This window comes from Poecilia mexicana, unplaced genomic scaffold (genome assembly GCF_051168715.1).
Source record: "Poecilia mexicana isolate PSO_F unplaced genomic scaffold, ASM5116871v1 scaffold_11, whole genome shotgun sequence".
NCBI lineage: Eukaryota > Metazoa > Chordata > Actinopteri > Cyprinodontiformes > Poeciliidae > Poecilia > Poecilia mexicana.
In genome coordinates, this window is record NW_028263380.1 from 13,069,309 (window position 1) to 13,094,473 (window position 25,165).

The 25,165-nt window shown below is 39.9% G+C and overlaps 1 protein-coding gene across 2 annotated transcripts; it reads left to right on the plus strand.

Moving 5' to 3' along the window:
* Window positions 1-1,031: 1,031 nt before the first annotated feature.
* Window positions 1,032-24,398, plus strand: LOC106927541 (zinc finger protein 385D-like). 2 transcript variants are annotated; one of them, XM_015003185.2, is made up of 8 exons: window positions 1,032-1,194; window positions 3,869-3,984; window positions 12,249-12,359; window positions 14,635-14,803; window positions 16,582-16,818; window positions 16,903-17,084; window positions 18,767-18,868; window positions 20,650-24,398. In XM_015003185.2, exons 1-8 carry the CDS (start codon window positions 1,185-1,187, stop codon window positions 20,887-20,889), a joined length of 1,167 nt encoding a protein of 388 aa, XP_014858671.1. In that variant the 5' UTR covers window positions 1,032-1,184; the 3' UTR covers window positions 20,890-24,398. The 2 variants fall into 2 exon arrangements, with proteins under 2 accessions (XP_014858671.1, XP_014858672.1); XM_015003186.2 differs by having other exon boundaries at window positions 12,252-12,359.
* The last annotated feature ends 767 nt before the right edge of the window (window positions 24,399-25,165 follow it).

Genomic DNA, 25,165 nt, shown 5'->3' on the forward strand with positions numbered 1-25,165 from the left:
GCCTTAGATCATTTTTGATGGCCGCTCGCTCTTTTTATGCTGGGGCCCCTTTCAAAATGAAGACAAGAAACCTCATGTTGGACCCAGTCAATCTAGGAAACCTGCAGCGTCAAAACGGCGCCTAGCACAGCCCGACTGAAACGGACGGTGGAAAAATGAGAGCAAGATAAATCATTTCAAACATTTCGGCGCATGTTCCACCTTAATTTAACCTATGCTGAGTACAACTCAGCTGGAACACCAAACTGATTTGATCCAGGCAGGAAATAGTAATAACAAAGTATGATAGGGTTTGAGGGTCTCACCTGGACACAGGCTCCTTCCCTCCTGACAAACCTTAATATCTGTCAGATACTCTAGCTGAGCACTTTATGCATTTTAACCTTCTTCTAGTAAAGACATGCTTTTGCTGATTGTGGGTATCCTTTGGGCCATTTCCATGCTGAAAAGATAAGCATTTGTCGGATTTTCAGCAGAAGCCGACAAAAGCTGACAGGACTGACTGATATTTGAATTTGTTTAAACGCCCATTTCCAGCTGAAGAAAAAACAGTCCCCAAGCATGATGCCTCTTCCACCATGCTTCAGTCTGGGTATGACAATAACTGTCTCGCTAAACTCTGTCCCATAGTACATATAATGTCTTGGAGTCCTTTTGACTCTGCAGAGGGATTTGATGTGAGATGTGATGAAGACAACTTCATTAAAAGCCAACTTGGACCGTTATACTTTATTTATTTATAAATATAAACTTGTGATGTCAGTTTTTTTTAAGTCTGTAAAAGAAAGGGACACAATCACACTTTTTGTTTTGGGGTGTGTGTGTGTGCGTGTGCGTGAGCTCACTGAGGGAACCGACTCACAGCTACAGTAATTAGACATGATTGTGACTAAACCCAGAGCAAATATGTAGGAGATAAAGATACAGAAGATTTGTACAGGGATCATGAAGACACAGTGATGATAAGGAGGAGGAGTAGCAGTGGGCAGTTAGGAGGAGGAGGAGAAGGAGGAGAAGGAGGAGGAGGAGGAGGAGGAGGAAATCCACATGGGAAGGAGCAGCCCGCGGCTCCGCTGCAGTGAGACACAGAGACCGGAGGAGAGGACGAGGAGCCTCATTTCTGCCCGGAGATGAAAAAGTCTTTAATCACACACTGAGCTGTGGGACTTCATTTCGGTGCCGGCATGTATTTTGGTATGTATACGCAGCATTAAGCTTTTACTCTCAGGGATGGGTGGGAGGGAGGGGGGGTTGTTATTTTTTTATTTTTTATTTTTAGGAAATCACAGCAGACTCACTTGTTGCATGCATCTTTAGATCTGCTGTCAGTTATCTGCAGAAATACTCAATCAGATGTGGTGCTCATCATTTACAAATGTCAGTTCGGTCTTTATGTTCCACTTTAAGTGCAACACGCAGAAATTTACGACGCAACAGTAGAAATTGGTAGGAAGAAATGTAATTCAGAAAACATAGAGCCACAACGTTCTTGTTAATGTCCTCAGCAGGATTTTACAAGTTGGCTGAATCGTGACAAAACGTGTGGAAATCTATAAACTAACATTTTTTTGTTTTTATTTGTTGGTTGGCTCATTCTGAATGAACATAACGAGCGTGTGATCTGGATTCTGTCGTCTCCTGTCCATGTTTGTGCATTTCACAACCTCGTTTCTACTCTGTAAAGTAAAATCCCCGAGCACACACAATGCTACATGCATACACATGCGCGCTGTCAGCCAAAGGCAATCAGAGTAATGGCAGAGCGGATGGGTGTGTTGGCTGATTTTGATGATGATGATGATGACGATGATTAAACTTGCACCCTGGTCCTGATTCAAGCTGCAATCAAGCTGGGAGAACATGTAAACTGGAGGCTGGACAATCAGAAACACAAACAGGACGCTTATCACGCTGGACCCTCTGGACTGGTTCTGTGTGTGTGTGTGTGTGTGTGTGTGTGTGTGTGTGTGTGTGTGTGTGTATCTACAAATCTTCTGAGATTTTCAACAAATACTTTGTTTGATGATAGGGTTGGTTATCTAACTACTTGCCTGTGCCAGAGAATTATTTTGATAAGACTTTAATAACTATGGCTTTGAATAAAAAAAAAGAAAAAAAAAGAGAGAAGAAATGACTGAATGTACTCTAATGGAAGAAATGACAAACCTGTTCCAAAATAGTCGGTGTTGAATTAAAATGTAGTCTGCTGAGTATAAGCTATAAATCAGTGACATTTCTTGGATGAACCTTACCTTTGGTGAGCTCCTCCCTCTGCATCTCATGCCCAGATTTTTGTTGCTGCAAATAAAATAATGCTTTCACGGTTCAGACCCGTGTCTTTAAAGAATTGGTAATCAGTGTGGAATAATCCGCCTCGGGTTTTACCCATATGTATGTTGTCATTTTCATGCACGATGCAACCTAGGGTGATTTTAAAGCCAATAAAAACCAGATAACATATTTCTGTGTGTGTGTGTGTGTGTGTGCGTGTGTGTGTGTGTGTTTGCAGATTGAATGAAGGTTACATAAATCACACTAATACCTTGTCACACTGTTGTGCATCTGCTTTTAGTTTTAACTGTGTAGGACAACGTGACACCAGAGGAAAAAATGTTTCAGTACAACCTTACCCAAATTTAACCGGACCTCTCAAGACTCATGGGATGAAAAGCTTTGGATCGTACGTCTCTACTTCCTAGAGGAAACTCATGTAAAATGTCAGTTTCATTCCCAGACGGTTGGCTGATATGAACATAAATATACAAATAAGTACCACAAAATGTCAAAGCAAAAGTAACGTACCTAATTCTGATGCCCCAGAAAAGTGAGAACCTTTGATACCGGTAGACATGCACTATTCAGAACAGGACGGACATGCTTTCAAGACCTGACAGACAAAATCCCATCTTATTTCTTTGCTTTGCATGTTTAGCTATGTAGCAGGTTTTCAATATCACAGCATGCAGGGCTAGGTAGGAAACCACCCAGTTAAAGTCGAACCAATGGTCAAGACTTAATATGATGCCAAATTAAGCATTAATTTGGCATCAAATATGACAAAATGCATCAGTCTGTACATCTTAAATATTAAAAGCAAATTAAAACCAGATGAGGCAGGGACTGAAACTAAACTTTACACAAATAAAAACAGGACGATTCAGTTTTAGGTACGTTAGCCATCCTTCAAAACATGTTTGTTAAATTTGGTTTAGTTTAGGGGGACTGCCCAGACAGCCGCACCTTTTCCTGATAATGTAGGAATCTGCAAATTGCAGCTGTAGCATTTAGCTGTTCAGAGCCTCCTTTGTGTGTCCCAGTAATTCTTACCAGATACGGCAAAACTGAGCTCCGTTTTTTAAATGTAAAGGTGACAAAAAAGGACTGCTGTCATGCGACATTGTTTTATCATTAAACGTGTAAATATTATTTTCATATTCAGTTGTTTACCTTTTAGTTTGTATTACTTTTAAAGGATTTCGTCCATATCCTGCTAAGCTGCACCTTAATAATGTTGCGATAACGAAAATCAAGGTATCTTATTTGATCTATTATCTCACATGATGTGACCAGAAGATATATAATCCTTGTTCTAAGACCTCAACGCCGTAAAGAAACTTCGGTCACTAAAAACTACTTTTACAAAAGTAATAAGACTTTAGATATAAACTGCCTTGGAGGACTGCGTAGGTAGAGCAAATATGGTTTTGCGGATTGTGCATAAATGGACAAAAACACTAAAACGTAAAGCTTAAAGTTCAGTCTTTTCAAGTCCATCTGCCCGTCTCTTTTCTCTTCCCACTTAGCTCTCTCCGTTATCTTCATTTAAAATGGATCACTTAATCCTTGCTGCTTCCCTTCTGTGTCTCAGGTAATGTGTGCCACAGTCCCCTGCCGTCGCTGGCTCGTCCCACGCTGGGCAGGACCCAGCCCTCCCCCGACCCCAAGGCCCTCCTCCCCTTCCATCTGCTGCCTGGATTCACCGACGTGAGTACTGTTACGAGAATAAAATCATTATCTTCTGGCTCGTTATATTCTCTTGTGCTCCCGGATTCAATGATTCCATGCGTGGAAACAAAAGCCACACAGAGATGACAGTCAGCGCTCCCCAGCATACATTTTCAGAGTTTATTCTAACATTTAAAAGTATAAAATCACATTGACAACACAGACACTTCAAACACATTAAAACAGACATTCATTTACCTGAGACAAACGGAAAGAGGAAGAAGGAAAGAAAGAAAGAAAAGCAAAGACGTCCAAAGACATCTTTGGAGAGTTGCAAGAGCAAATCTGATTTGTTACTTCTGTGTAGGAAGTTTTATAGTAAAAGGCGTATTCTTATCTTTAATTTATTCAAATAAGGCGTATCTTTGCTCCTCCAACCAGGAGCTATCTCTGACCCTCTCTCTAAAGCTAGGAACTCCTGCTGTTTTACGGCTTTTCACAGATGAGTGTGAAAAGCTGGAACTTCTCCTGTATTGTTTTCCCACACAGACAAAAGGCAGTTCAAACGATCCTAGCAAACCATCTGCTGTAACTACAGGTAACATAAAGGTCACCAGGCCAGAATAAGTTACTGATTTTTAAAACTACAGTTAGGCTATTTCAATCAAGACATGTTAAGTTTTAAAACTAGCATACTTTAAATTTATTTTCTTAACAGTACCGTCAGTCACTGTTGGGTGGTGGGACCGGGCTGTCACCGAATCCATCCCCCCCCCCCATCACCGTCTAACCAATTTTGTTTTTCCATTTAGCTTCCACCGGCAGAGTGAGAGTCGAAGGTTTAGTTTGTCTGCGTGGAGGTAAATGTTTAATATAAGCGCGCTGCCTACACCTTTCCAAATATATCACCTGTGATGCGGAGAGCGGTGACATTTCCACACAACCTGGGGGGCGTCAGAGCTGCTTCCTTGGTATTCCTCATGCAGAGCGTTTCTCCGAGCTGTCTGCCTCCATGTTTGTGAAGGGTCACAGACACAGTAACGCATGTAGGTTTGTGTATTTTCCAAGCTGTCAGCCTGCAGTGAGATATATTCATTTTGCACCTGTTTAGGCGAACACTGTATATCTGCTTTAACTATATTCTGGAAAAGCCAATCTGCCTGGAAATAAGGTATTTGTTTAGGTCTAAGCCCGTTTCCGCTCTCTTACCTTCTCCTTGATCTCTTTTACTCTTGGAAGCCAATACATTTTGCACTTTGCCTCTTCATGCCTCCTGTCTCATTCTCAGTCCCCTCACCTTCAGACATTTCACCTCCCTCCTTCTCCCTCCTTTAGTTTAGATATTTTTTCCCCTTTTTTCTACTTTAGTATGATAAATTGGAATAAAGATAAGTTTTTTCAATGTTTTAATACCAGACTGACCAGTGATGCAGCGTACAAATATTTTTCTTTCTTAAAAATACACCTGTTGATTTTTTTTTTTTTTTGTTGAACTCCATCTGACCTTTCATTTGATTTCACCCCCCGCTCTTCTCCGAGGCTGCAGATTTGGGTACAAACACATCAGTCATTGCAAGTCTTTTTCATTTTGGTTTCTAGCTGTAAACTTAACTGGAACTTATTGTTTTTTTTTTTCTTTCTTTCTTTTTACAGTTGTGTCTCTGTAGGTATTTTCAATTTCTACGACTGAAATTGAGAAATTTCTAAAATGTGTGAAAGAAAAAGCATCAAACATGCTAACCTTCATTTGGCTCCGACTCAAAAATTAAAAATAACAAAGGAAAAAAAAAATAAGAGTTGAGCTGCATATTTAAACACACGAGAGCCTGAACTGGGGAAGTTGATTAGTGATTTAGCACAATCAGCAGAAATCGTCAACTTTCTTCTACTAAAAGAGGAAACACAGAGAGTTAAACGTACTGTAAAAGAAAACTGAACATAAATTTTATATTCTCAAGCAGCTGCAGTCACTTCTGACTGTTTGCTCCATGCTGTAGTGACCCATGACATGAACTGTGCTGTGTCTCTGTCTCTCATCTCTGGGTTATTGCTTCCCTTTAATCCAAGAATGCCATTGTTTCATAATCTGGAGCCAAAAAAGTGTTTCCAACTGAAAGTCTTGCAATAAGTCTCCTTCACACTGGTTTACTTCCCACAAAGTTTATCCCGATGTCCTGCTTAGATGAATTTTGTAGCAAAACTGTTTACTCCATTCTTTCATGTGTGCGCATGTGTGTGCGTGTGTGTGTGCATGTGCATGTGTGTGTGTGTGTGTGTGTGAGTTGGCACAAACCTGACACCCATCCATTCAACATTAGAAACATCTTTTTTTGTCAAGCAAAAGAATCCACCCTTCACATGTCAATCAAGGGAAACAGTGTAATGTTACTTCCTAAATAAAGATAAATAAAGATAAATAAAGACTTGTATGAATGTGTTTCATCTCCCTTCTGGATTAAAGACACTGAAGGCTAAAGCAGCAAAAGCAGAAGAACGAATGTAGTTTTCCTTGAGTAAATTAAATTAAACTGAGTTGGCGTACCAGTGACCTCAGCCAGGTCGCATTTTTGCACGTCTAAAGCTTTTATTTTCCCTTCAGTGAAGATGTCACGGGCATCAGTCTGCCTTTATTGATGTGGAGGTTTTTCTTTGGTACACATTTGCTTTGAGTGCGTTTGAGCTCCGGGTCGAGCTCTTACATCAGCTTGTGTTTCTATTTTTAATTTTGGCTGGAGCAAAAAATTGATTCCAAGAAAATTAGGATGTAATTCTCTCAAATAAAAGAAGAAAGGAACAACTAATTCATGTCGTTTTGATGTCAGGAGTTCATGCACAGCTGTTGTGGTGATCCACAAAAAACTGTGGACTATTCGTCATCATAAATGTTGGATCCTGATTATGATCCAGCTATTAAAAAAAAAAAAAGTCTGCTTTGTTTCACCCAAACAAATGTTTCAGCCTCAACCTGCTCCCTGGAGCTGAACGCGTCTGACAAGCTGCTGCTGCCGAGTGTCAGCGAGTCTGCAGAAAGACCGAGCTGATTGTAATTGATGCTGTGTGCTGCGTGTGACGTCTTCATTCTGGGGATTTGGTATTTGCAGGTGATGTGATTTCTGTGTGTGTTTTCATAGGAGGAAATGAGTAAAAAGGGCGAGCTGACTTTGCCACAGGTGCTTGTCGGCTATGAAGAGCATGAAAGGAGTTGAGGGTAGGAGAGCGAGGCCACTGGGATGCAGGAAGGTGACTTTAAACAGATGGAAGCTAAGGGAGAGTTTAGAGGTGAGCAGATGGAGAGGCGGAGTGGGAAACGTGTGATCAGAGGTGAAAGAGAACCGCAGGAGCTCCGACGTTCGGTCTCTTCCAGAAACACAAACACCACACCCACAGCTGGTTGAAATGTTTTTAAAGCAACATCCTGGATTCTTGTTGTCTTACTTTGTTTTTTCAGGAGTAACACACACACACACACACACACCCACACACACACACACACACACACACACACACACACACACACACACACACACACAAATGTATCTTCAAGTGGGAGAGTGAGAAAACAGTGAGGACAGATACGCATTCGAGTGCCGCCGCTGAGAGATTACACATACACACGTTCTGTTTTTCATGTCTGAGCAGGAATTTAGCTAAAATCCCTGCAGCTGTTCTCTGTTCCTGGAGCTAACAGAACAACCAGACTGACCCGTACCAATGTCCAGTTTAAATAAAATCATGTTTTCTTTTTCTTTTTAATTAAAGTAGCATAGTTCCACATAGAAACATTCTAAAAACTATCCGCCCTGGGTGTTGTTATTCAGCAGGGGGGAAAAGCCCCTCGAGAAACGACTGTTTCCAACAAAACCACCTGCTGTAAAATAAATGCAACTTAACTTTTTATCAACTAGTTTCTGTTTGAGAAGTGACTTGACACGGAAAACAATTTCTCTTGGCACTTCTTCAAAATAGGACATACCATTTAAGGCAGATGTTTGTTTGTCAGTGCTGGGAAATGATATTTGCCCCCACAGATGGCTTCTGTCTTTGTAAGTTGGTCATGTTTAAAAATGTCACTATGAAACAAGATAATATCAGAGCCAGAAAACGTGAGAACATATGGAAAAGTAGATGTAAAACAATTGGTCTGAGCCAACCAATATCAGTGTTTCTGATTTGTAGATAACAACTCATTGAGATTTACTGGATTAATCATCCCGAGAAACGACCACTTCACCAATGACATTTCTCATGTATTTTCTGTTTTATTTTATTTTTTTTTGGACTTGGGTTTTTTTATGATCATATATCTTAGTGATATTTTTGATTTTATGGATGCGTCAGTAAGCTGGCCTTGTGAAACTGAACCGTTTATACAGTTAATTCATGACTTGACAAGGAGAGAAATGATTGTTTTCTTAAAGGAACAGGTCGTTTTGGACAGCTTTTCTCCCTTAAAAATGAAATAGTCATTTGAAAACTGTTTACTTGAGTTATCTTTGTCTGGTGTGCAAAGTTATGCAATGACATTTAACTTTGACAAAAACAGAGGAAATCTGCAAAGTGGTATTTCACAACAATTCCAGCCAGAACCTTGCTACTTGTCTGAACCTGCTCAAGTCTCAAGTCAGAGCTATAAATAAAATGTTTAACAGCTGGGGCAGTAAAATACAAGGCATTAAAAAAAAAGAAATGTTTCATTTGGTACAAATAGTACAGAACTGCAATAAAAGATTAATTAATTTAAAGTTTCAAACACATATTTGCCATCTCAATAAGTTTGGAACCTGTTCTATAATACTGCTCAAGTTTTTTTCTGCATAATGGTTCATTTCACATCATTCCTGTTGCCGGGTTTTAGAAAAACATTACTTATTTCCAGTAGTGTCTTGAGATGTTTAGATATTGACAAAAAGCGTAAACGTGAACATTTGAGAGAAAAATTCAAGAGATTTACTTGTGGAGTAAAAGAGCGATGATGAAAGATCTGTGATTTCGTCATTAAGTTATTGATTTTCTGATGTTTGTAAAGCAACACAAACATTTTTGCACAAATGTTCCTCCTGTCTTCAAATAATTTCTGACGCTGTTCCTGAAACATACCTGAACCAGGCACTCCTGCAGGTTTAAAAGGTTGCAATAAAAATAAGCTTGTTCTTTTTTTTTTTTTTTTAATGGCTTACAGAAGCTGTGGTCAGCACGGCTTCGTGGAGGTCCAAATGGACTCCAACCAAGTCGTGAAGGAAAACAGTCTCTGGGCATCTTTACACTATTTTAAATTAAGACCCAGATCTCTGAATATTATGTGGCCGTACTTTCTTTTGAAGCTTTACGAAGTATCTAGAATGGATTTGGCTCATTGTGGCTGAACTATTTAGACTTGTTTTGCCATCTTGAGCTACCATAGTCCAGTTCTTTAGATCTATTTGTTGCAATCTGGGCTGATTAGAGAGGTTTTCTTGCAAAACACACTAAACAGAGGGCCATTTTACCCTGCTATCTGTAATGAATTCCTGAAACTAGTGCATCAGGATGTGGACAATTTCTAGGATACAGTGGTTTTCCTCCAATCTCTGTAGGTCATTGTCCCTTGAGAGGAAATTTTGCTACTGGAAAAAATGAGATTCTGTAAGCTTGCTTTTCCTCCTATAGGAGAAACACTACTAATAGCAAAAAGGCTGGTTTTTATTAGTTTGTCATGGCATCCAGACTGTTGTTTCCAACAACAACAGCATAGGAGTGTTCACATTTCCATCCTTGCATGCAGTCCAATGGGCAGAGGACTCTTTAAATGAAGTTGGAGTGTGCAAGTATCTCACGCTGAAGTTGAACTTTGTGATCTTGGTAAAGTGCAAAGAGAGTAATACAGCCAAGAGACTAAGATCTTTGTCTTTTGTAGTGAAACTCTCAAGAACATCAGTGAACAGTAACTTTCAGGACTTCCTGGACTGGATAGGATTCAGGTCTGGACTTTGACTAGGTCATTCTATCACAGAAACATGCTTTGATCTAAACTATTTCATTGTGGCTCTGCCTGAACGGTTGGTATCATTCTCTAGGTGGACTTTCTATTCAAGACTCTCTTGTCTCCTCAGGTTTTCTTCTGTAGCTCTATTCACTATGCTATCAACTTCACTGTTAAAGAAAACATTCCCACAGCATGATTCTGCCACTATTAGGTTTGAAGGTGGGCATGGTCTGTTGACTTTCCGCCACACACGGTGTTTTGCAGGCAAAACCTCAGCCACCTGTTACCATGAACCTATACTCAGTGTGTTAGCTTGGAGCAGATAACATATAAAGAAATAATTCTTAGTAAGCTGCAGCTACAATTACATTTAAAGATAAAATGCAAACATTTTGTCTCGTAGATCAAAGATGTTATTTTTTTAGTATATTTTGCTCAGTTGTTACGTTTTTGTTATGTGAAAATACTGTGACGACTTAGTTTTGCTTCAAAGATCTGAATTAATCTGTAGAGAATAAAGCAGCCAATAAATATTTGCTAATAATATAATTTTACTGCTGCAGTTCATGTCTGAGTTTACTGTCTTCAGTTACTTTAGAAATCCAAGCCATGTGCTCAGGTATGTGAGTCACTAAAACTCATTGCCCCCTGCCGTTTTATATTAAGACCAAAACCGAGCTTCTCCACCGCACCGTAAAGGTTATAGAAGGAGGGTTCGGTCTGCATGGCTTAGCTAAAGGCCGTCTCCTTAAATGAAGAGCCCACATACTTCAGTTCATTGAGGCTTTATGCAAAGAAAAGGAGCGAGACCTGAAAACGTGGCTCATGTTCTTCCGAACCAGACAACCCAGGTGACTAAAAGATGCTCCGTGTTTGGTTTGTTCCAGGTCCAGATGCAGGTGTTCTAGCCTGACAGTCACAGGCTCTGACTTTGTGTATTTGGTGAATTAACATATTCCACCCACATTTATTGGCACCAAAGGTAAAGAGATGCAATTGAATATTTTATTGCAGTAGCATAGTCTTTTTATGGGGGGAGGGACTTAATTTAATAAATGGTTGATTTTTACTAAATCGTTTCTTATTACACTTTATGCCACCTCTGTTGGTAGTGTTTTTGCAGCCTCTTCTTGCTGGTAGGAGAGTACTTAATCTACTCTAGTTTACATCTCCTTACCACAACATCCATTAAGGTTTATTGATAGGGAGCATAACATGGTTTCCACATATTTGTTGGTTGTTTTAGTCCAGGGCTGCATAGTGTCATGTAGCTCTTGGGTTCAAATTTCAACTGGTTCCAATCTGTAAGCAGTGCACCTCCAGTCCAACACATTTAGGGGTTAGATTGGTTAATTCTCTAAACTGACTATGCACAGATTGACAGGACAATGGGTGAATGGATGAAAGTTCACTAAAACCCATCAGAGTTTGTTTTACACGCACAAACCCTTTTACACACGCACACATATTTTGAGACTGTTTTCACTCCATACTAAACCAACTTTTCGGTGATGTCAAGATGCCACCAGTTCTCTAGAAGTGAATCTCTAGATTATCTTTACTTTTTCTACCATCATGCTCAGGATAAACTAACGTACACATCCAGCTTTCTGTGTCACAGTTCCTGTTTTGTTCAGACTTTTAAATTCTTGCTCTGATTGCAAATGTCAGTCGATTATATTTAGTCAATTTTCTTGAAGCCATTTCTTGACTTATGAAGATCAACACAAATCATATCTCTGCCTTACTTGATTCTAAATATAAAATGCTTTAGCTCATGGAAATTCACAGTAGTGTTCATTTTAATATTTTTTTTCCCAAGTGAATAAATCAATTCAAAGGCTGTATTGGATAAACCTTTCATGTAAGATTGTGTTCTTGGAATAAATTTATTTTAAGAGTTGTAACATCTTTATCAGGGAAAACTATTCTTATGGGCATTTGGATCAAATCAGGCACATTTGTTGCCAAAGGACAGAAAGCTAAACATCACAGAGAGCATATTAAAAAGATTTATGTGAACATGCCGATGCTCATTTCTTTTCAGCACACTAAAAAAGGTGAGAACCTGAGAACAGACTGACCTGCTGTAAATCCAATCTTCTCGGTTTATTGACTGCCGAGTTTTAAGCTTGAAGGTGTTGGATGTTGAATAAAATTGCACAATTGCGATGTGCAATTTTGCATACGATGTGCGATGTTACCGATGCTAAATGTGCTAATTATGGACTTTTTTGATTTCACGTTTCCTAAAAGGATCATGTAACAGCAAAATTAAAAGAGTTTATATCATCCTTCCTGCAACGTGAGCCAGATTTCAAGCATTTATTATCTGTTGCAGCAGATGGATCATCTCCACAAAGCTCTGATTAGCCCATGCTTTGGGTTAACTTCACCCCTGAAGAGGAAGCCCGGCTCCTGCAGCGTTTGTCGAGTGAGATTCAACTCTGAGGTGGGTGGTGTCTCGAGGGAAACGTTCACTTTAAGCTGTTGCTCCTGTGACGTCTTTTGCTTTTTCACACACACCCCTTTTATGACAGTTGAACGGCTGAAGAGACCTGCCCTTGATTCAAGGCCGTTTGACTGGATCCGGGGAAGTTTAGCTGCCTTATGCAATGTCTGATTGACTGAGGAGCACATCTAGCGTCTGCCTTTCAAAAGAAAGCTTTTGTGGAATTAACCAGACATTTTAGAGGGCTTTTGAGGTCACGGGCTTCAGAATTTCAGGAATTAAGGTATAAAACTTAGAAAGCTGTCACAATCTGACACTGTTTACCTAGAATTTACAACTAAAGCTGATAATAGCAAAGGTTACTGCATATTTGTTGAACAGTCTCAAGAAACCTTTAAAGCTGCAGTATGTAACTTATTGAAAAATGTTTTTTTTTTATTTTTATTTTTTACAGTTAAACCTGTCACCTGTCACAGATAATCTGTGAGAAAAACAAGCTCCTCTGCCTACTCTCTAACTAAAGAATATACGGCTCAAAATAAGAAATATACTGCTTGTTAGAAACGACCAGTCAGAACCAGGAGGAAGATCTTAGTGCTGTCGATCATGCTCATGTAGTCAATGCTCACATTCTCCCCCTCGCTCGCTGCTACTCTACAACTTCTCTGAGCCTGCCACGAATGCCCAGCGCATACATGTGTGTGATTGACAACGCTGACCTTCCTCATGGTTCTTATTGGATGTTTTTGAGTGGAAGTGGTGAATTTCTGCAGATGGTAATAGTAGCATTGAGAGAAGGCAGAGGAGCGTGATTTTTTGTTCACAGATTGTATGTCTTGTAATGGCATTACAAAGTGACAGTTTTGACAAATAAAAAAACATATTTTTTTTAAATAAAAGTTACATACTGCAGCTTCAATCAAAATTCAACGGATTTTACTGTGATTTTTTAGAGCACTAAGTGAAGAAGGAGCATCTGTGAAGACCAAGGAAGCGACACAGTTATGGAGAAGCTTAAAACAATGTCAAGGCTATAAAACAACATATCCTAAACTTTGAATGTCTCACGGAGCTCGGCCCAATCCATCATCTGACATCACAAAGAGTGAAAATGGCATAAGTGCAAAACTACCAAGAGCTGGGCATCAATCTAAGCTGATGAGCAGAGCAAGGAGAACATTAATCAAAGAAGCAGCAAAGAGGCCTCTGGTAACCCTAGCTGCAGAGGTCCACATCTCACGAAGGAGAATCTGTTTGCTATTCGGCGACTGGCTGTGAACTGCACAAATCTTTCTTTTAGTGAAGAGTGAAAATAAGGAATCCATAAGAAGTCCCGTTCGCAGTTTGTCACAATGTAGATGACACAGCAAACAAATGAAAGAAGGCGATCTGGTTAGATGAAGCCAAAGCTGGAAGTATCAAAGAGTGTGTGTGTGTGTGTGTGTGTGTGTGTGTGTGTGTGTGTGTGTGTGTGTGTGTGTGTGTGTGTGTGTGAAAGAAATCTAATACTGCCCCTCACCATAAACACCAACCCCCACCATAAAACATAGAGAAGGCAGCATCATGCTGTGATAATGTTTTTCCTCAGTGATGCTGGTGAGAATTGATGGGGGAAATGAATGGTTGTAAATACAGGAGATTCCTGGAAGAAAACTGTATAGAGGCTGCAAAAGATTGGGGTGGAGGTTCACCCTCCAGCAAGAGAGCAACCCCCAACACGCAGACACGTTTACAGTGGAATGGTATAAAACAAACCATATTTGTTTCCTGAAATGTCTTAGTCCAAGCCTAAATCAAATTGAAAATCTGTGACTTGAAAATGTATGTTCACAGAAAGTCTCTCTCCACACAGACTGTGCTTGAGCCATTGTGTAATGGAAAATATTACATAAAAAAAAAAACTCTCAGTCTTTTATGTGCAACACCAGTAGAAACACTCCCGGAAAGATTTACAGCGGTGAATTTAGCAAAGCCTGGTTCTGTTGAACCAGGGGGTGAAAATAAAAAGATGCTGCAGTTTCTGTTTAAAAAAACATGGATTCCCTGTTTTATTGTCCTTCCTGCATTCTAACATTGACGTGGTAGTTGTAAGTTGATAAAAACATGTCAAGGGGCATTAATACTTTTGCAAGTCCCTGTACTTGTAACCTAGTTTCTGCATGTTATGCGACTACGGGAGGGAAGGAGTCCTCATGTAAAGTGTTGCAGTGTGAAAGGATCTGTGCTGGTTTTTGCTTACTTTTTATGTTTTTATGCTTTCTCTCACAACACACAGGCTCAGGCGTCCTCTCACTACAGTGGCACGAGGCATGCGAAAAGACTCAAAGCTCTGGACGCCCCAGATTCAAAGATCAAGACCTTCGAACCAGTCACCAAGGAAACCACATCACAAATCCTCTCGTCATCCTGCTCACAGCCCTCTGGCTCTGACACAACATCAGAAGGTGTGTCTGAAGGCAGGCGCGCTCCTCCGTGCTTTTGTGTGTGTGCGTATGGACTCCACTTATATGACAGAGTTAGATATATGAGCATGGAGCTTGAACCTTCTCTTCTCAGTCACGACTTTAACTCTTTGATGCGAGAACCCTCCTGCTGCGCTGGGTTGCACAGCCAGCAGATTAAAGGTTGAGCATTATCCTCTCCTCCGTCTTCGTGTCTACATTTTCTGACCTCATTCAGTGGCCTCCTGAGATCAAAAGCACATTGAACAATGCTTTGAATGCGATCTGTGGGCAGCCGTACCGCGCGCCCTGTAGCGTACGTGCATCTGGAGGCACGTCGGCATTACTGTGGAGGTGTGTCGAAGCATTGACCGCTTTCCAGCATATATGTGTGTTTTATTTTGTTTTGTTTTGGGGTTTTTTGGCCCATGCTGATGCCTTTGTGTAGGTGTTGAGAAACAAAAGCAATAGTTTTCACCAGGCTTAAAAAAATTTTAAAAAAAAATGAGAAAGATTGTGCTTCCGATTCCTAACCCCAAAAAGTAGTTTTTGGTGTTTGAGAGTGAATGAAAGAACTTTTTCAGGCTGGAGTTTGCTTTAGGTTTGAGCGCTTGGATATCTAGACGAAGGGAAATCGGTGAGAACAAACACACTCGGCTAGGCTGGTCTAATCATAGTTAATAGCATTGAGTGATTCTGTTAAATCAGCCTGTGCTCCTCGAGGACCAGGTGGTTCTCACTAAAGATAACAGAGCCAGCTAATCTGTATGTAGAACTGTCAATTAAAGAGCTCGCAGGCAGATCCGAGGGGAAATAATTGAGTGTTGCATGACAAGAGAAGTTGATAACGCTCATAATCGCCTTTTGCCTGGTGAGTTTTTAGCTCTCGTCTGGAAAGAAAAAGTAATTTGACTGGCGTCTCAGGGAACTGTCGGAGACCAGCAATTTTAAAGACAAAGAGGATGAGTTCACGGGTACATGAGCAGCAAGTCAATTAAAGCATCAGCCAAATCCTTAAATCTGGACTTAGAAATTGACTATTATACTCAGGTTAAAGATGTAACATATCATGATGCACCATATAACTTTCCAATCAACCACTCTTCCGTATTTATCCATCAGTTACATTTCCAGAGACGAGAACTTTAATTTATTTGACTTATCCAAAGACAATGAGACAATAACCAAGAGCTATTAATCAAATGAAACTACAAATTTACTATTGATCGTCCGTGATCTGTTCATCTGTTCAAACACTAAAAGGTTTGAGTGGACAAACCTATTTCTACACAAAAATCAGTGTTTAATCAAAAATGAATAACACACTAAAAGAGATATAAAACTTGAAACAGTTTCTTCACCGAAAGTCACTTCTAGTATTAATGTCTTATTTTAATATCATACTTGCTATTAATACCTCATAGTCTCTCAGAATAAACTGAGAAAGTAAAAACATTTATCATAATTTACTCAGAAAAAGATTTCACCCAAAAATCTCATCAGATACGGTTTAATTTTCATGCAAGTTCACACTGTTTTAATAAAATTAGATGAAACATGATGTGGGATTTCAGCTTGTTCGTCATTCAGATCCAAAGTGTTAAACCTCGACATTAGTGTGAAGGTTTTTTTTTTTAAAGTAATGTTTCTGCTGTATGGATGCTTGATGGCCAGTGTGCGTCTCAGTGTCATCTTACACTTCTTTATGCTTCATCCATTTCCTTTTAAGCCGTCTCTTTGAGTAACCACGTCTCTTTCTCTTGAATTTCTCTGATTTTTAGACCCCTCGGCCCCAAACTCTACTTCAGACACAACATCGTTAAGCGGCGGTCTCGCTGAAACAACAAAAGAGCCCACCAACCACTCCCTGCCAGCCAGTCCGAGGACAGCCGAGAAAGATGGCGAAGCCGAGACTCCAGATCAAGAGACAGAGGAAGAGAAAGCGAAACGACTTCTCTACTGCTCCCTCTGCAAGGTGGCTGTGAACTCTGCCTCTCAGCTCCAGGCTCACAACAGCGGTAAGAAGCAGTGAGTGTGTCGTCAAGCGCTACCTTCGTGCGTCGTGTTTGAGCCTTTGCTGACGTTGCGTCACGTGCGCTCAGGTACGAAGCACAAAACGATGCTCGAGGCCAGAAGCGGCGATGGAGCCATTAAGTCTTTCCCCAGGATAGGAGTCAAATCCAAGATGGCCGCTCCGTCTGAGCCGTCAACTGGACTCCAAAACAAAACTTTTCATTGCGAGATCTGCGACGTGCACGTCAACTCCGAGACTCAGCTCAAACAGGTGAGCTGTGCTGCTACGTGGAGCAAATTCTTTTTACGCATTCCAGCTTTAACCACTTTTAAATGAGTAACTTCAGGGCTGCCTGGTGCAATAAAACCGCAAAATGAATAAACAGGTGTTGAGGTGTTGTAGGTTTTAGGTGCTGGAATATTATGCAAAACATGTCAAACAATAACATGACGTGTTGTCATTATTATTATCTGACAATAATATGTCCAACATATTGATCTGTTTGACATACTAATATGTCAAAACATACTATATCCAGATGACTTAATAATTTGTTAAATTATGAAGTGCTTGCCACTTATTTGCAAAGTTACATAAAAACTTTAAAGGAATAAAACATCAAAGGGTTTAAACAAAACCACAAAGGGAGATTTCTTTGCAGATGAAAAGACACTGGACTGAAAAACTCGGAACTCATTGGCTTTTGCCTTGTGAAAAAATAAAGCTTCTTATTTACTTTGAATTTTGAAGTTTTTGTCTGCAGTGAATTGCATTTAACATTTTTAAAGTCACTTTTGTGACTTTAAAAAGTGATTAAGACAATGTGATTATTTCACATGAAAGGTACCTATTTTTTTCTTTTTTTGCCTCATTACAATAGAAAGAATTATTATGCTTTTATGATGTGTGATACAAAGGTCCTGGTGTTTTGTTTTAGTTTTTTTTTTACTGACCATACCGTAGAGTACAACCTTCAAATGAAGTACCAGACATTAGAGATCACAGTTTATCAGACTTCTTTTGCAGTGTCATGATCTGTGTTTCTGCATATTTATTTTGAGGTTTTTCTGTGTTTATTAGTCTGTTCCCCTGTGAGTCTCTGTCGTCCCTGTTTGATCCCAGCTGTGTCTCGTTTCTTTGATTTCCCTCCCAGTGTATTTAGTCCCACCTGTTGTCTTTGTCTCTTGTCGGATCCTCGTCGTGTACGTCGGAAGTCAGTTGTTGTTGTCTCACGTTCTGCTCTCCAGTCGAACTGTTAAGTCCTGGTTAGCGTCAGCTCTGCGTCTCTCCTCACCACCTCTCACCCACCGCACCTGACACATAGACTCTAAAGCTTTAAAAAGGTCAGCTGTCTCCCGCATTTGCTAGTCACACAGTTCAACAACTTCATCTCATTTCCCATCATGAATTACAGTCATGTATGAGGATATGCGGGACTCTGCATATTTTATTCCAAATCACAGTGGGTACATCTCACACCTGTCGATGCAGGTGAGTTAAAACCGCTGATCTCCCAAGATAATGAGCACAAAGCTACCGAGCCTTTTCTATTTCAGTGAGCATTTGTGTCTGACGCTGTCCTCTCTGTTCGTGATGTGACTGCATAGTGTTGGTCTCCATACCTAACTGTTTCAAAGTTAACTTTGGCCAGGTGCTCATGAATATTTAACGGCTCGCTGCTGATTTTGTACCACGCAAGTGGCCGCCATCTGTTTGTGCTGGTCAGTCAAATCAAAAGGACCTTCAAATCTGCCCATTTTGATATATATTTTTTTTTACAAAAGCAAAATGTGTTTTTTATTTTTCCTTTGTCATCTGGACAATTTTTTCATCTTTTGAAACAAAGAAAGCTGCTCCCATTTCTTTTCTTTTCATCTTCACTTCTACACTCTGGCTGTGTCTGTCTGGATGCAATCTGCTGTACGTTTTTATCTTTCCGTCTTCTGCTCCAGCACATCAGCAGCAGAAGACACAAGGACAGAGCAGCAGGTAAACCGGCCAAACCAAAGTTCAGCCCCTACGCTCCCACTCAGCGACTCCAGAGTCTCCAGGCAGTGAGTGCTGTTCTTTTCTCTCATCGTTGGGTTTGCGTACAAGAGTATATTCTCAGGAGGCTTTTCTAGGAAGGAAACTCCCTGCAGCCAGTGATCTAAAATGTCAGCTATGAAAACAGGGTCACAGAGGTGAGACAGTTTTTTCACCTCCGTATGGCTTTGATGTTTGAAATTATTCAGGCTGAATAAATGCGGCATGTTCAACAATTATTGAGAAATGTGTAAAGGGGCTTAAAATAAATCACTCCTTGATTTCAGAAGCCCAATTTCACGCCAAAACATTGAGAAAATCCAACCTTTAACTTGAGCACATCTATTCAGTCACCATTTCCACCACAATCTAATCTAGCCGTAACCCGATCTAATTACAGCATTAGGTGATTTATTTATTTTTTGCTATTTTAATCGAGCAGACTGTTTACAAACTCTTTAAATATGACTCAGTTACTTCAATTTGTCCCAGGATATTATGATGCGAAATTGAGGTCACTCTTAATAACATGACAAACAATAAAGCAAAGCAATCTAGTGAGGCACATGTACATTTATCTCGGAAAGCAGCGTAGAGTAAAAATGTTGCCATCAGTCACACACACACACACACACACACACACACACACACACACACACACACACACACACACACACACACACACACACACACAGAAGGATGGCAGGAAGCTTGCTGTCTGAAAACAACAGAAAAGATTTTGAAGTACTGAATGAAAGCCACTTAAGATTTTCTACATGCCAGCCAGAGGCTTACTTTGAAAAAGCTTATTCTGTTTTTACCACCGAAAACAAGAACATGTGAAGTTTGCAAAACACTCCTGCGACTTCAGCTGGAACCATGTGGTTGGTTCAGATGAAACTAAGGTTGAAGTTTTTGACAACAAACCCTCTGGGTGTCTTGTTTTGTGCCGGCGTGGGACGCCAAACGCAAACAGGAGGCAGGCAGAATCGTTTTAAAGTGGATTTAAAATAGAAGAAAGGAGCTTAAATGTACAAATGACACACAGCAGGAAACCAACAAGAACCAACAGGCGAGGCGTAGTTGTGACAAGAGATACTTAGAATCAAAGAAACCAAACAAGAAAACCAAACATGGAGGATGGGGGCGGGGGGGATAGTGGAGTGATCAACAGGTGAGTTTCATCAACTAAATTAGCAACAGCTATGGGACCAGAGGTGGGACAATGAACAGACGAGTATTGAAGGAAAATTGCTAAAAACAAGTGCAGGAGGAAAACACGGGTCAGGAAACTAAAGCAAATACTAAATGGACAGAAGAATCTGATGCAAGCAAATCAGAAAACCATAGACTGCAACACTGAACACGGGGATATCAAGGTTAAAAACAAATCAAGACCCAAGAATCTACTAAAATACAAAATGAGCTCAAGCAGAGTGGCGTTGTGAATTCTTTGAAGTAATAGAAGATTAAAAAAAAACCTGAAACTAGAATGTGGTTGTAGCCAGGTGTTTCAGCAAGTTCACTAGAAAAAAATCTATCAATGGTAGCAATGTCAAAATATGCTGCCAAACGGATTTTTAAAAATCCAACAATTTCATGACAGTCTCCACTGTGAAATTTCCCTCACTCATCTTTTTCCGTGTGAAGCAGTGATACTGCAATAAAAGAGGCCATTTTTAAAGGCACGGCGCCAAGGAGAGGCCGGGGCGCTGTTCATGACTCTGCTGATACCAATCTGAAAGTATCTATATGAGAAGAAAAGAATCTGATGGTAGGTTTTATTTTTGTGTGTGTGCTTCTTCCTCAGATAAGACTTACTCTGCGAAAAAACCAAGACTTGACCAAACCTCTCGCCTCCTGTGTCCTTCATCGTCAATTATCCGTCGCCGCCGCTGCTCTGCCGCCATTGGCGCCCTTCTCCCTCCAAACCGCAACAAACTCAAGTCACGCTCTGTTTCATAGCCAACCTCTCCCCCAGGCTCTGCTTCATCCAGCCACTGGACCCATCTGTTCGCCTCACACATCAGTTCTGTTTTCCCCCTTCTGACCACATCGGCATCTCAGCCAGCTTTGAGCTCCAACAAGAACGAAGACCCTAGATCCTAACCAGATCTGCCAGAAGACGGCACTCCCTGCTCTCAGCAAACCCAACGGTGTGTCTAGAACCGCAGAGGAACGGTTGCAGACGCAAGAAAAAAAACTGAAAATATGTCATGACTTGAGGAGATAAAAAAAAAAGTGAAACAGTAAAAAAAATGAGGTATTTTTAGAGATGATGTGGTGTTTGACTTTGTGCAGGTGCTAATGAAGCTGTCGCAGGTCTGCAATATGTGGAACAGGATGCATTATGGGATACTTGATGAATGACAAAAACTAACAGCTGGGTATTTTGCAGCTATACAAATACAGTAGCCGGCAAACCTTTGAGCGAAAAAAATCAGTTAAAAGTTAATGTCATTAATGTAAAGGCATTTTTCTTTTTTGTTTGACTTTCTTTTAACCACTTTTACATTTAAACTAACAAAACAAAAATACCAAAGTATTCGCTCTCTGCACGGTGACAACTTGCACTTTGGTGAGCATAACAACTATTAAAGCGCTGGCGAAAAGCTATGTTTTCGTATGTTCTCCATTATTTCAGTTTTAACCATTTTGAAGCAAGAAAACGACTCCCAGAAATACCTCGCTTCAACTGACCTTCACACGCAGTTATTCAGATTTCTGGTTCAAGTTAAGAAGTAGCTGCTATTACAGGCTTGTACCTAGTGGTTTTTAAGAAAAATCTCCTAAATTTGCATTCATTATTTTACCTTGTATTCAAGAAATTTGTAACATTACTTAATTAAAGCCTCTTTTACACAAGGACCTGTTCAGCTCAATTAGACTCCATTTAGTTTTTAGGGTTTTCCATTGGAACAATCTAAAATATCCTTTAAAATACAGTGCTATCTTATAACTGCTGTGACAAATGTATTTAGACAAGGAACACTCTTTGTTTCATAGCTTCAAGCAAATCTGTTTATATACGGTATAGTTACAGGTAGAACTAATGCACTACATGAAAACCCTCATCAAAGATGAAAAAAAATGCTTAAGTCTGAAGAAACATATCTTTGCTGCACAAAAAAGCACAATATTTTAACATTTTATCAGTTAAAGCCATTTGATTTCTTAAAAGGATAAAATTACAAAAGGCTCCTTGATGAATATCTGTTTTTGATATCTATATATTGATAATATGAGCAGAGGCTTCGCTCAACAAACTTACTGTCTCCGTTCTTTCTTTCAGTTTTCGGAAGTTGGCAACCATAGTGAGGAGTTTATTGCCATTGGGAAGCCGAAACGTTTCCATGGCGCTCCTTCTCTTCTTCCCAAATATGACTCACCAACATTGATGAAAAATATATTAAAAGCTGCAGTTGCAGACTTAACTCTTCTTCTGCTTGCATGGGAGGAAATGTTAACTGTGGTTGCCCAAATCTTTGCATGTCACTGTAAGCATAATGCCACTCAGTGTTATATTTTTTTTTAAATAGGTGCTGTGGATTACATTTAGGAGTGATTGCAGATGGTTTCTATTTTGCCTTACTTCAGGCAAAAAGCGTTTTCATTGATTAAAGTAACTTTAGAACAAATCAAATGCTCCAATATGTCCCATTCACTGAAAATGACAAAAAACAAAATTGTATCAGCAGGGCACATCTCCTTGCCATAGGGATATTGGCCTCATTAAAAAAAAAAAATCTGCCGTGAAACACTGCTTCATTGTTTTTTTATCTATGTGTTCGCCTAAAACATTGCCAGAAACTCTGACAGACTAAGACACTGCCTCCTTCAAAACACAGTCTGTTGCTTTCTGACTCACTTAGATACATTTTATCCTCCTTTGTTTTTTTACCAGCATTCAATAAATCTCCTGTTTTTGGTCTGTGTTCAGGTATTTCTCCTAAAAAAAACACAAAAAAAAAAACAGACTAAAGTACCTATTCAAGTTCGAGTTCAATAGGTACTTTATTAGGGACATGCATGTAAGCCTTCTTACATGCATGTCCCTAAAGCTACATTCTCTGCAGTAAATCACTGCTGGAATGTTCTGCTGGATCTTAATGGTTGTCTCTGATGAAGCTTACATCACTGTAGCTCTGAGCAATGTTTTAGTGAGTTAAAAAAAAAAGACCCTTTTAAAAGCAGCTGGATGAGACTGATGAGTTAGTACAAGCTCCAGGACTTTAGCAGGAGGATGTGGACCAATTGGCTATAGGGGCAATTTTGGTTCCCAACCAAATAAGTTTATTTTATGCACACAGAATAATGTAGATTGATAGTGACGTACACATAGCATGTAGAACTTTATAATCGAGTAAAATATAAATAAAACCAGTCTGAAGAATGCTATAACATCTCAAATATCAACATCATGCACCTGACGTAAAGAGATTCAAGGACAAACCAACCCAAATAAGGCCACACTAAATACTCAGGAGGTCTTAAAGGAACCAGCAACAGCATTTAAAGCACTGCAGTCTCATTTGAATCATTGATTCTGATTCAATAATCAGAAAGAGACACTGGGGTGAAAAAAAATGTCATCCATTTTAACCCATTAAGACCAAAATCCTTATTGGACACAAAGACCAGCCTCAAATTTTCTGATAAATATCTGACCCAGAAGATTTTTAGAAAAAAGTCTTGTGGACTTTTTAAAAAGTATAATACATCCTTTGTGAATCTAACAGTATTTCAGAGGTACATTATAATGCCTACAGTTAAACATGGTGGTGGTGTTGTTGCTTTGGAGCCACTTTACTGCTTCAAGACCAATGACTTGCCATTTTTGATGGAACCATGAATTTCATGAACCAGAAAATCATGAAGCAGAATGTCAAACATTCTTAAGCTTAGCTGCATTTGGGTTATACAGCAGGACCAAAACACTCCAGTAAGTTCACTTCTGAATGACTAAGAGCAAATAATATGAAGGCTTTGGAGAAGCGGAAGGAGAAATCTGGACTTAAGAAGAAAAGATGTCTGAATGCAATTGAGAAACTGACATTACTGCAACAAAATGTGGCAGCTGTGGCCAAAAACACTACTTTAGAAATGTAAAAGATGCTTTATAGTAATTGTCTCGACCAAAGTTTGGATGTTTTTTTCCCCCAACAACAAATGTTCCTTACTTTAGTTATCTTTCTCTGATAACAAATTTTAATTGTGACTTAAAAGCAAAAACTAGGAAATCTACAAGGGGAGAAAATACTTTTTTTCCCCATTACTTCATTTGCAGATTGATTATCTACATGAAAATATACTGCTAAAAACAATAAAGGGAACATTTCACTTTAATTTTGTGTGTGGCTCCAAATCCAGGCCTCCATTGGTTAATAAATTTGATTTCCATTGATGATTTTTGTGTGATCTTGTTATCAGCACATTCAACTTTGTACAGAGCAAAGTATTCAATGAGAATATTTCATTCATTCAGATCTAGGATGTGTTATTTGAGTGTTCCCTTTATTTTTTTGAGCAGTGTACAATAAAATAATACACACCACCTAACATGGGCCTGTGAGTTTTTTTTTTAATTTTTTTGGAAGTGTACAAAATACACCATTTGCAAAGTATTCACTCTAAAATAATAAAAAAGAAAAGAGAAAAAGGTTCACTGGGTTCTCCGCTGCCCGTGTTTGCCTGTTCTAAAGCATGGGCCAGATGAGCATCGACATGAAATGTGAAAGCTGAAAGCGTACCTACTCTAAATAATGGCGTACTGTACCTTTCCAGAGGTCAGAAGCAGGGTCGCTGCCTCCCTCTCAACTCTCCATGACCCCCTCATTCTTTCTTCTTGTTTTTGTCTTTCAGCAGCTAACTGAAGCCAAACTGGATTAATGAGCTCCATATTATTTACTTCTGTGTGCTGCAGACGCTCCAAAGTAAAGCTGCCAAGCTACGGTCCACCCAGTCGCTGCATCCTGACTCTCCAGGCTGTCACAGCGGTCATTGTTGTTACGATAACGAATTATCTTTGCCTGACGGTTGTGAACATCTGTGTGTGGGATGCTCGATTCTCCACAGGCTGCTGGAATTCAGACCAACGCTGGCCCCTCAACTCCTTGGCTCCTTCGCTCCGCAGCCTTCACTCCTTCATCGCCTGCACCTTTTGTCATCTTTCTCTGGTTAGCTTTCAACACATCTACGCTCAGCTCTCCACTCTGTCTCTCACCGCATCATCAAACTCATGGCAGAGAAAAATACACGCATAAACACGTGTCAGCATTACAGAAGCCCCAGTCTGGCATCCAGGAAATTTTTCTGCCTCCGTCGTA